General features: G+C 41.0%; 1 protein-coding gene across 1 annotated transcript in view; it reads left to right on the plus strand.

The window, feature by feature from the left end:
• Positions 1 to 13,733, plus strand: part of LOC146798594 (solute carrier family 22 member 6-A-like) — a 315,472-nt gene that overhangs the window by 186,190 nt on the left and 115,549 nt on the right. Inside the window, exons 4-5 of the mRNA XM_085625902.1 lie at positions 2,736 to 2,904; positions 3,132 to 3,255. Of these exons, the coding sequence (XP_085482028.1) occupies positions 2,736 to 2,904; positions 3,132 to 3,255 (293 nt within the window). The remainder of the gene's footprint in view (positions 1 to 2,735; positions 2,905 to 3,131; positions 3,256 to 13,733) is intronic.

The raw sequence follows: 13,733 nt of genomic DNA on the forward strand, positions 1-13,733 counted from the left end.
TTTGTGACCATATCCTGGTCGCAAAACAATTGTACATCTCCCTGCAACTTGCTATTAGGAAGGGACGCCCTTGGCACGCCCTTTCTGAATAGTGACTCCCACTGTTACTAGAGGCCATGTTGGATGAAATTGAACCCCCGTCAGTAAGGAAACTATACCTACAGTTTAGGTATGGTTGCCTACCTGTAAATTATTTTAAAAGAAACTGATGCAAAGCAGGAGAGAGTGTTGAATTAGATTGCCCCTGTTGCCAAGGGATACCTGAGACACCTGAACACAATTCTTTTTTGTCCCTTGTACTATCAATCACAAATTAAAAGGATTGCCTCTCTCTGTAGAAATCTGGGAGTAGGGAGGTATAAGGAGACTTATAGAATGCTGCAGTCAAACACAATGCGTATGATTGTATTTTGTGCAGCCAAGATTTCAAGGGCTATGTGGACCAGGCGCACAGGGTACTCTCCTGATAGTTGCTAGGGTGTTGTTCCGGGGGAGCACCATATTTTATGGCACCCGCTAAGGTTCTTTCGTGGGCCATGAACTATTTTAATTGAACATAGTTTCTAACATATTTAATTGCCATTTTAAAGTATTTTATGATGAATGTTTTAAGCATATAGATTGATGTCATTTTTAGCCCCCAACAATGCTGCTATCAAAATGAACATTCTCTTCGTACAAAAACTGATGCACTTTGACCGACCTGCCTTGCTGTGACTGTAAACAGGCTGTTAATGTTTATTTATAATGTTATGTTATAGTTGATTTGTGTGTTTGTAATTGTCTTGTTTTATGATGTACTTTTATGATCCATAGTGATCGAAATAAAGTTCTTTGATGATAGTGACTCAGACACCTTATTTTGTGAGTAGGTAATAGGTTACTGACTGCCCAAAAACATAGAAAAATGCATTTTAACAGTCGCAAATGGCTCAATGGGCTGTTTGCGACTGATAAAATGTGTCATACATCTGGCCCTACATTATTTCAATGCCTAACTATAGCGCCACATTAACCTTTGTTTTTTTCAGTGAATATACATATGTAAATACTTGACTATACAGTCATGTAATTACATTAAATATATTGTATATTCATTATATATATAAAATGTAAACTTTCCTTTATGCACTATGTATATATGTTGACATTATATATTTATGTTTTAAATATTCCATTTATTTACTGGCATTTCCGTAGTTTGACTCAATTAATAACAATGATTTTACTAAAAAGAAGGCTTTATTTGAGACTTCGATAGTGAATTTAGGGCCTAATTTGTATTATCGTGGATAGAGTAGTTTCCATCGTGGTTGCCAAGCATATTACCTACCCAATTCCGATGATACTCTCCCCGTTAAATTTAGAGATCACTGCCAGCCTGGCAGTCATCTCTGTACATTGAAAGGAACAAAGATCACGGCAGTCCCTTTTGATGTACTGAAGTATGGTGGATAGCTGCCACTGGTTTTGACACTTTTCGTTTTTCAGAAACAAACTCCCAAATGGAGGTTTGTGTCTAAAAAAAGAAAAATCTAATAACCTCATACCACCAGGTTTACTTTGAGGAAGTGTGTGTAATCATTTTTTTTTCTGTCTCTCACTGCCAGGTTTTTCTTGACAGTGACGAACAGGTAAAAAAGGCATTACACATTCTGCCCTAAATAGGGTGGAACATGTAAAGTCATTCCTCCAGCGGCCCCTACACCATCATGCTGTGGAGAAAGTTTTTCATCAATGGAACCAATGGACAGACAAACGATTCAGGTCTGCATGTCTCTAAGGGCCTCATGTAGGAAGCCAAATACCGGTCGGTAACGGCCGATTTTCGGTAATTATACCGTTACCGACCGGTATTTTGGCTTTTGTGATGTAGGGGGATCATTTTTGTATTCGGTAATTTACCGAATCGGTAAAATTACCGAATCGGTAATTTTACCGATTCGGTAAATTCCGAATACAAAAATGAGATGTAGGGGGAGTGTGTGGGTGTGTTCTGGAGTCGGTATTTACCACCAACTAATAGTTGGTGGTAAATGAAGAATGGATGTTGAAAAGCATTTTAAAGTGCTTAGAAGTGTGCAATGTGGCAGACATACATGCCCTTAGGGCATGTATGTGTGCCACATGTGCACACATGGCCGAATCAGGGGTGCAACAGGGTGTCAATGTGACACCCTGCCACCCTTGCATGTTTTCCCCCCATTACCGAATCGGTATTTACCGATTCGGTAATGTGGCATACCTTCCCACCAATGGGAAGGTATGCCTCATTACCGATTCGGTAAATACCGATTCGGTAATTACCGACTTTTACCGAATCGGTAAATATTACCGACTCATTACCTACATATCATTTACCACTTCATAAATACCGAATCGGTAAAATTCGGTATTTATGAAGTGGTAAATGGGTCCCTACCTACATATGGCCCCCTATGAGGTGAGTGGACCGAGGGTTTAGCGGACAGGGTACTCTGTCACATTTGAGACAGAGTACCCTGTTCACTATACTCTCAAACAGGCCATAAATTGGCCTCCTGCTTAGGAGATTCATTGGGGTTCCAGCTCTCAAGGAACAATAAATCTTGTAACAGACTATGCCCGAACAAAGCATTGTCGGCTCTCACACACGCGATGTGGGCTTGGTTTGGTACTGGTGCAAGTACTTCAGTGCTGGACTAAAGATAAGCAGGTAACTATTCACTATAACCGCTTCCTTTTTACTCCTTTAGTTGTTGAATGGATACCTACTCGAGTGAGAACCATAACAGGGACCATCACAGGCTACTTCTACACAATTGGGCAGATAGTCCTGGCGGGGTTGGCCTACAGCATCCCAAACTGGCGCCACCTACAACTCACTGCATCTGTGCCATTCTTTGTCTTCTTTCTCTACTCCTGGTATGTACCCTCTTATTGGCAGCTATAAAAATAAATAATTATAATAAATGATTAACATGTTTGAAAGTTAAGTCACCAATTGTGCGGGTTGACGTAGGCCAACCCTGCTTGTTACTGTTTGCAAAATTCTTTGGGTTCCAGTCATATTAATTTAATGTCCACATGGTTATACTTTCTCTACATTTGTTTGTGGGAATTGCATTTTTACTGCTCAAACTTTTTTCCAGGTGGATTCCAGAGTCTGCACGATGGCTTGTGTTGACTGGGAAACCTGAAAAGGCTGTAAAGGTTTTAAAGCGTGTGGCAAAATTAAACGGGAAGGAAAAGGAATGTGAAAAACTTTCTGTTGAGGTAGGAAGTCTACATTCCAACTTTCTTGCTACTTTTTAAAGGGATTGCAAGCCATTGCAGCAGAGATGTCTGTTGGCCAAGGGATGCAGACAGGTTCTGATGTTGCACTGATGGCACACCAATTTTGATCCTGACAAAGAGCCCTAATGAGTCCTACAGCTTGGGTATATCAAAGCAGATTCTCTGGGGTCTCTCTCCTGTGGTAATTGTTGGATGCTAAGGTGTAGAGGCGTGGTACACTAGGTTCACCGCTTGGTCAATGAACTCTCAGTCAGAACTACTGCTTCCATAAACTTACTACCAACCTGAGGCTCATGGGTATGCGTAATTGAGTACTGGGATTTAGTAAACCTGAGGAGGGTTTTTGCAAGAATGTGTAAATTATTGTCAATCCTTTTCCCTATGGAAAGAACGTGAAATTTATTTTCCATTTTGACCCAATGGAGTAACTTACATTCAAAATTAAATCATTCTTAATGTTTTCAACAACATCATGAAATATGAGTTAACTCTTTAGCTTGATGTCTTTCCAAGGACCACGTTTTTAGGTACACCACTTAGGGGCATATTATCAAGAGTGGCGATAATGGGCTCAATAATATGCCCTTGTGAATTCCAATAGAAGCCCATGTTCTGGTGTGAAAAGCTTTGAGACCGTGCCCACTGGTGAGAACAAGGGCAGGCCAAACAGAAACACACTACACTTCACAATACCTAGGAAGTGAAGGGGCAGGCTGGTCAAGAGAAGCTAAAGAGGCTTCCTAGAACTTAGTTAATTAAATGAATACAAAAACAGACTTTCTCAGCAAAAAAATCTCTAGAGAGTCAAAAAGCAAAGTGGGGCATTCTTTTAAAACACTAAACTTGCATATTCTAATGCCCATCGTCAGTCTGTATAGTGCGATTTTCTTTATGATCTGAATAATAAATGTGGGTTTTTATATTTCTGCATCCATTACTTTATCTCTAAGCCCTTTCAAGTTTTTTTAATGAACGTTGAGGCACTATAAAATAGACAGAAAAAGGAACACATTGCTAAAATTATCCACTCTGAGTCTCTTTCTTAGCATATCCACCAAAATCATAAGGCACCAACATTAATTGTTCAGCTGTGCCTCATCAGTTTGATTACCCATATACATTTTTATTTTTGAAGTAAAAGGTCCTGTGCGACATATTGGATAAAATATGTAAACATTACCAAACAATGGGAAAACATTTCACTTGCAAAGACCACCACACACCTGTCTAATAGTAAATAACTCATTCAACTCATTCATCAATCCCAAAGTTGTAAGATTTACAATAACAATAACTTTTTAACAATCTCAACATTGAAACACAGATATGGAATAATAAGAAACTGTGCACATCCTACATCTAAAAATCTATATCCAGTTGTCATCACAGCAGCCAATTTAAAACCCAATATTGAAAACATTCTTCCTTCTCTTTCACAGTTCTTCCTTCTCTTTCACAGTTCTTCCTTCTCTTTCTTTCCTCCGCAGAGAAACCACCATATTCTGAACCACTTTCACCCACTTAACCCAATGGAACTCTGCACGTAGCAGCCACTTTATCTGTACATATATACTGCGCTTCGCCTTCTGATCCACTTCACATCTGGTCATACTTTTTCCTGTTTCCTGCTCTCTTTCTGTACACAAATCCTCGCATTGTCTCTTCTGCTCAGCTCTTTATTTATATATTGACCCCTTTCCTCTTCATCCCTCGCAAATCTTTTCTGCCACTATTTTCACTTTTCTCTTAACATCCTTTCTTCATTACCTTTCTCTCTTTGTCTTCTCCCTTTCTGGGATTTTAGAAATGCTTTGAAGTGTAGTAAGGCAAAACCAAAGGGAATGATGGACGGAGTGTTGAACATTGCAAGCACTCACCCCCAGTCAACTGATCTGGGTTTAATCCATCATCATTCTTCAGCTCACTCCGCCACCCCAGTTCAGACATGGCCATATGCAAATCAGTCTGACCCTGTGCCTCATGGGAACAGTCCAGCCTGAACTGCCAAGCCATGTCTTCCCTGGACCGGAAACAAGCATCCTGGGACCGGTTTCTGGCTAATCAGCCGTCATCAGCCAGGCTATCTTGAATCCAGAGGCAAAGTGAGCAAGGGACCCACGTCTGGGCATACCCTGCCAACTTAGGGCGAACAAAGCAAAACCAAAGGGGATGATGGACGGAGTGTTGAACATTGCAAGCACTCACCCCCAGTCAACTGATCTGGGTTTAATCCATCATCATTCTTCAGCTCACTCCGCCACCCCAGTTCAGACATGGCCATATGCAAATCAGTCTGACCCTGTGCCTCATGGGGACGAAATTGCAGTGAGGATACAGAATTCCATGCCTGCATACACACTATGAAAAATAAATTCAAGGCTCGAGGCTATCAACAGATCACACTGGATAGGGCAGAAAAACGCATATTGGGTCTGCCACGCACAGAGACACTTAGGGTAAAAGGGCCCTCTAACACATCAACTCAACCGGTAAGACTCATTACCAATCATAATCAAAAAGCTGAGGTTCTGACTAAGAGCATGCACAAGCATTGGAACACTCTAAGAGCAGATAAAGTCATAGAGACCTTTACATCACACAGGCCACTTGTAACCTACAGGAGAGGCACTACATTTAGGACCATCTTGAATCCCACCGCCCCCAAGGCACCTGGGAGGAGTGTTTGGCTCACTACACGCACTCAGGCCTTTCACAAATATGGGTGTTGAGGGGTCTGTTGATGGGCTGCGCAGGACACCAACGGCCCGGACGGGAGGGAATATCAGATCAAGCAGAACATAGCAGAACATTACTTGTATGACACGATTTGTTGTCTACATCATTGTGTGCAAATGTCGTATGCAATATGTAGGTAGCACGATCAGGATGCTTTAAGATCGCATCAGCGAACATGCTAGAGCACTGAAGCAAAGTGATATTAGATACTCAATGGCCACTCATGCAAATGGCTGCAGCGAACAGGGACCATATAAACAATTCACGTTCTCTGGAATAGAACAGATCCCACCTCATCCCAGGGGCGGGGACAGGGAATTGACCCTATGGCGCACCGAAGCTACCTGTATAATGCGTCTTAAAGTGGTTGAGCTAGGTCTCAACACAGACCATGAGCTGCAATGTTTGCTAGGTAACTAGATATGTCATTCTCCCCAGTGTAATACAACGCGTGTACTGACTTACATTATTACAGATGTTGCACATCTGTTATTGATATCTGCTCTGCATAAGATAATGTACATATGCATTTTTATGTACACATTATTATCAAGCTATCTTTGCTGCAATTGTGGCTATTTACTTATCCATTGTGCCTAGCTGTTTTACAGAATTGTATAAATATCTGATGTTCTGTCATGTTCTGGTAGCACTATCTGTATAATGTATTCTTCTGATTAGGTGCTTTTGACTGAACTATGGAATTGTTATTACAAACGTTTTTATTAGACATTATGTTAACAGCACATCTCTGCTGAAGTTACCATGTTATCGCTATACTGTTTTGCCTCTCTTTCCATCCTACTCTGTCACTGCTACTGATACTCTCTCCCCGCATTGGGGATTTTATGTGGTATCATTGTCACTACAGTTTGACTGTTACCACTCATTGGAGATAATTTTTTCTCCTAGTTAATTTTTATAGAACGATTGGAAATTATTTGTTGATTTTATGAGTTCCCCCTTTTACCCGATAGTTGCTTAGCACTCATCAGTTTATCGTAAATGTGCCGCACGTGTTACTTTCAGTCTCTCGGGATTCGATACACGTCGTTGACCCTCTTGCCGCATACTCCCTCCGGGTTGCCTACTGGAAATCCAGTTGACAGTCTAGCTCTCGCATGACGGCCACTAATAGACCAGATAAACTGCGGTTATAGCTTCCGGTCTTTCACGGGTCAAGGGATTTTTACAGCGTACTCGCTACTCCCGGGGTACACGCCTTCAAAGTAATTATCCTTTTACGGATTCTATCAGTGTTGTTTGGCTTAGTTTACGCCCAGTACAGACTTTTAGACGGTGCTATGGACCTTTTTTAATACCACGCGTCACACATTACTCTTTAAATTCAGCATTTACTCAGGCTCCGTGCTGGCTCTAGGTGTTTGTACTCGTTATCGTTTTTGATACTGCAACTTAGACACGTTTTCGCGTTGTCATGTAAATATAATGTTCACTAGGGCTAGTCTCACCCACATCCACCCTGTTACCAATTTAAATGAGCTTCCCATCTGGACTAACTGTACTCTATTCCGTGCTACTACTTAGCGATTATATAGCAGTGGCGACTCTCCTTTTTAGCTACGATATTAGGAGATCTTAATGTGCACTATTGTAACTTTGGTTATTAATCTTAGGTCACGTACACTCCCCCACTGACATGTACTGTTCTGCCCATTTTCTTATAGGAATATCTTTTTGTGTGGTACTTACCACCATCTTAAGTCAAGCATACCTTCCACAGTTGCTTACCCCGTCCAGCCGGGACGGAATAATTACCGGCGGAGAGGTGAGCTTGTTACCCCCACAGATATTTGATATGTACTCTTAACAGTTTTTAGTCGGTGCGTTGACACACTAGGTCCCCATACATTTTGTAATTACAGATTACTCCTCTTTTTCTGTCAGCCCAACAGGTAAGAAGTCTTTACACTGTCTAATCTGCTTGGAAATCAGACGTATGATCATTGATGAGACTATACATATCACACTCCTTGTTCTTTTCCCTGTATTCCTTCTACTCTTCTGCATCTACCTCCTCTCTTAGTCTTCGTGTGCCATGGTTTATGTTCTGTTTACTGACGAAATGTTACTTTTTGGTCTAATGTTCCTGTTAGTTCCTGTTAGTTCGTTTAAATATTATGCTTACATTACATGGCGAAATGCAGGCTAGTCTTCACTGACTATTGACTCACGTGAAATATTTATACATGGCGGTATTTAGATTCTATATACCCATGCAGCGACTCTGTTCTTTGTTTTTATTTAGATAAGATGTTGCTTAGAATAGCACTGCCTGCCTCACATTGACACCGTACCTGCACCGTGGTGATCATGGAAACAATTTGTTGATATTACGCTTATGTCGCCCGTTTTGGTTTCTGATATTTGATATAATATGCAAACAATGTTTTACACATTGATATTGTTCATCCTTGTAGCCCTGACGAAACACGTGTTGGCTGGGCATCGGATCTGTATTAAATCAAAAGAGATACGTCACATTGGACTACTGCTGTTGTTATTTTTGTTGACTGTTTTCACCTTTACATGCTGCATTTATGCTGTAACACATGGACTACGTCTGCACAGGCCACCTGCTTGCAATTTGTGCTGGATTTTGTAACTTCTGCTACCACGCATAATGAAATTATGACTTGTAAGAATTTTATCACAGCTGGTAAATTCCTTACTAATATTTGGGGCAACGCAACGAAGCATGACAGCTTGTTGCGCTGTACTGCTTCAAATTGAGAGGGCAGGAATGCGCCAAATTTACTTACATATGGCGCCCTCTCTCTGTGCTAGCGCACTTGTGGCTGCCAACCTCCAATGCAAGCACCATTGTGCCACGGTGCAAGGGTGGCTGCGTTACTGGCAGGATTGTGTTTGTGCAGTAAAGGGCTATATATATATATATATATATATATATATATATATATATATATATATATATATATATGAATGAAAAAAGACGTTTAAACCATAGAATGAAAAGGAACAAAACAGAAAGTATATAAAACGGAACCAAAACAAAAACTGCATTCTAATACTTAAAAAAAAACATGCTTTCAGTAAGACCAATTTAACATCGAAAGATGTGAATACAGTGATATGATAATACTTTCTACCACTCACTACCATCCAAAACGTTTAGGAGGATTCACTTTTCTGTTAACTGTCTGTAGTTCATTAAGTTGATCAACATCTTTGATGCTAGTCTTCTCTTGACCATTCATCTTCAAAACTACTTGATCAGGTAACTGATATACGGCAGACTTGTCTGCCAATCCTTCCTATTAACTCTCAGGACGTAGCGTGATACAGCATACACTCTTACTGGTAAACCAATTTTAGACAACCCATTCAAGACCTTGTGGAGAAGTCTGATTCTAAACCAATCACCTACTTGCAGTTTAGGTCCTATCCCTTGAATTCTGGTACATTCTTCTTCTATTCTTTTATCATCCACCACACACTTGAATACAAATTTAGCTTTACTTTCACCAACAAACAAAACATGCAAACCCCACATCCTTATCAAGCCGGACACATTTCAAATGTTGCTACTTTGCTCCTCAAAATTTCGAAAGGACTCCTCCCAGCCAATCGAATTGGTGTAGTGTGATGCACCCACAACATGATTTGTATTGTCTTTAAAATATCCATCCTTTTGTTCGGCACCCATTGTATACACTTCGTTAATATGTGATTAATGCGGTCAATAAAGCCATTGGCCTGAAAGTGGTAAAGAGCTACTCTATATTGCAGGATTTTGGATTGTGGCAAAAATTCACGTATCTCTTTTGATACAAACTGAACTCCATTATCTGATACAATGTATTTAGCAAATCCTTCTCTTGCAACAATATTCAGATTTTTTTTAGTAACATTCTCTGTGTTGGGATCAGGCATAATACTGTACTTCCCACTACTTGCGCTGAATAATCTGCAACCACCACAGCATATTTGTATTTGATAGGCAATATGTGAAATGGGCCAATAAAATCCACCGCAAGTTTCATTCATGGTCCTTCTGGTAATTCCACAGCTTGACACAGTGGATTGAAAGCTTTAACCACTTTATCACTTGTGCAACATATGATACACTCCTTAACTTTATTGGCAATGCTTGTATAGATCCCTATTTTTAAATTGTTGTGGATGGCAAAGTTCTAAAGCTTTTGATGGATTCAAGTGCGCCCCTGACCATGATAACTGAAGAATTATTCAGTCACATGTGGGTTAATAAACAACTTGAAGCACCCGATAGAAATCCTATCCCTCTCGCCAATTTTGTAGTAATGATTCTGAGGCATGAGTTCACGGGTTTATTTGGCTTCCAACTCCACAGCTCCCAGGAGAATATCTGTCCACAGCCAACATCAACATTCTGACACAGAACATTCTGGGACTTATTTGGATATCTTACAGAAAGAGTCTGACCAGCATCTATCGTTTAATCTTCGACTGCCTTATTACAAAGAAGGTGGTCAGAGTTTAAACCAGCCGGTCAAACCCACTGGCGTCCAACGGGCGTAAAACACACATAATCTCGAACGGACGGCATTCCGTCCTTTGGGATTATGATAATAGTTTCAGACAGGCTTTCAATTTCAGGCATTCCGACATGGAAAGCCTGTTGGAAAGTGCCTCTGCTTGATGTGCTGGGGGACACCTTTGGTGTCCCCTGCAAATCGCTGCACCATGCGGCAGGCACTGTGAGGGGCCTGCCACACAGTGCAGGGATTTACACAAAATCCCGTTTCCCTATGGAAGCTTGTGCTGCGGGCGGTTTCCGCCTGCTCCACAAGCTCCTATAGGGAAATGGGAGACCATGTGCGGTCGCATTGTAATTGCAGTTTCAGACGTTTGACCGATCGGTCGGTTCTGAAATCGCAGCGTTGTTGGTCAGAGGCAACTCCAACTGATATCATAATCGGCCCCTCTAAGTCACAATAGGTGACAAAGAGCTGCATCCTAACCGTAGAGTAAAGCATACAACAATCTCAGACATTAAAATTTCCAGCTACTACTTAAACAAGAACACAGTATCACAAGGGAATGAGAAAAAATATATATATATATATTGCTTTAATCAAATTAGCTACAAAATATAATTCATTAAAATCAATAAAGATATACTGAGACACAAACATCTATCATTAAAATGTAGAAATCTATCCTGACATTTCACTAGATAGCAATAAATCACAATTGATAACCTATAGAGACACGTGGGGCCAGATGTAGGAAGCCAAATAGCGATCGCAAATGCCAAAATTTGCAGATCGCAATTTGGCTTTTAGCAATGTAGGAAAGATTCAACCTACTCGCAAAATAAGGAATCGCAAAAATTGCGATTCCCTATTTTGCGATTGCATTTAACCCTTTCGACGCTCATGACGGAACGGTTCCGTCATGCACGTCGGTTGGGCTGTGCTCATGACGGAACCGTTCCGTCATGGCCCCGCCCGCGCACGGAATCTTCAGCGTGGCGGGGAAATCCGTGCCGCGCTGAAGAGGTTAAGGAATCACAAATTGCGATTCCTTAAATGCAATGTAAGTAGCACAAAAGAAAGTGCACGTTAGCCTTAAGGAATCGCTAATTACCACCAACTTCAAGTTGGTGGTAATTAGCGATTTCCTTTAAAAAAGCACTTTTTTGCTTTTTTAAAAGTGCCATGTGGCACACATTCATGCCCTTGGGGCATGTATGTGCGCCACATGTGCACACATGCACATTTCAGGGGTGCAACAGGTAGTCCTTTTGGAACCCTTGTACCCTTGAAATTGCGCCCACAATTTGCGATTCACTAATAGCGAATCGCAAAGTGAGGATGTCTTCCCATTCATTCCTATGTGCCTCCTAGCCCATAGGAATGAATGGTAGGTATTCCTCATTAGCGAATCTAAATTTGCGATTCCCTAGTAAGGAATATTAAGGAATCGCTAATATTTTAGCGATTCCTACCTACATTCAATTTTGCGAGTCCTTAATAGCGAATCGGTAAAATTCACTATTAAGGATTTGCAAAATTGATTTTACCTACATCTGGCCCCTCGTGCCTATAGATTGTGTAGACAAGTTTTTCCATTGATGCGTTTCGGTGGAATTCTAGTACGTTCCACTTTCTTCAGGGCTAGTTGTATAATAATCTTCCATATCTAAAAAGGAGCAATTTCAAATATATCTATCAAGAAAATAATAATACATGAAACATATATAAAAACCCCACATGTTTTGTCAAACATGCTATGTAAAACCCATCTCCATCCCCAGATATAATAACCTTCAATCATGTAATCAATTTTTAAATTTTGCTCATAGTGTTAAATTAATAGATGATAAAACCATATACATAGCAATATTCCTCAATAGTGCCAGTGTCATGTTTGTGCTACTACATCACACACACATAACATGACAAAGAGACTATCCAGAATCTTTTAAATTCAAATCCAGGAAAGGGGTCTGAGACTCATCATCATTGACACTGTTGCACTTACAGTACTTCATCTACTTATAGAGTACGAAACATGTATTGTGTTCCTTTATTTCACCCCCTTCTTTTTATATATTCACACACAGGGGAAAAAATATTTCGATAGTTTTATTCTTCCAATGTCTCTGGTTAATCTTGTGTTCTGAGATTATTCCTTGGGGTCAGATGACTTTAAAACACCATGTAAACACAGTAAAATAAAAGACCTACTCAAATACATCTGTATCATATTAGGCATATTGTTTTAGAGGCTGAATATGCGCACATTACCATAAGAAATGTAGAGTGCTACTTTTGTTACCCATCCGCAACCACGCAGGACTATTTGGGGGAACATTTACCCATATCTCTTCTCAGCAGTCACCCCTGCATGTATATAATCTTCATGGATTGCCTAGAATTGTAAAACAATGACAACCCACTTTATAAGCCTATCTACTCAAATCATCTGTTCTCAGAGCTTTAGCGGGCCCCACTCTGACCTTAATCTCAAATCAAATATTCTGCATCGTCACCGCAGCCAAGCATGTGAACTTCCAACCGCAGTACCTCAACGTTCGTCTGCAGTTTAAACAGATCGAACAGCTTGCACAAAGACAAATGTGGTATAACTGTGTTCCAAACTTTCCAGGCTTTGTCCTGCTGTATGGACATCAGTAGCTGCTAACATCTTTGACCTATAAGTAACCAGTATTTTTACCCTGAAGTACTAGAGAGGTTAAACTGCCTACTTGATTGGCAACGCTCTTTTGCTGTTGGCATTGATTTTCAGAGTGCACCACAGTCCTGCTAATTGTCTCTGAAAGCATGATAGGTGTATAGTGGTGGCTACACTATACCATCGCTGAACCTTTGCCCGAACACCCTACCAGGAGCTAAGCACACAAATTCTGCTCTCCAATCAGTGACGCAACACAGGCCCCCGCAGCCCCGCAGTGTGGGGGGGCCCCGAGCTGCAGGAGGCCCCCTCAGCACAGTTCCCTGAACAGAGAGTTCCGATTTAGTCCGGAGGGGGCCCCTCCACCCACCTTGCAGGGGGGCCCTCTCAAGTTTCGTTACGCCAGTGTCTCCAATAGAAGTCCTCTATCAGTACCCAACACATTTTGTAGTTGGGATAGGTAGACTTGCTGGCAAGGAATGTCAGCAACTTACAAGATGTCGATTAAGGAAAGTAGGCCCTCTGGACTCCATTTGGTTCTCTCCCAGGCTGCCAAC

This window comes from Triturus cristatus, chromosome 9, assembly GCF_964204655.1.
Source record: "Triturus cristatus chromosome 9, aTriCri1.1, whole genome shotgun sequence".
Taxonomy (NCBI): Eukaryota; Metazoa; Chordata; class Amphibia; order Caudata; family Salamandridae; genus Triturus; species Triturus cristatus.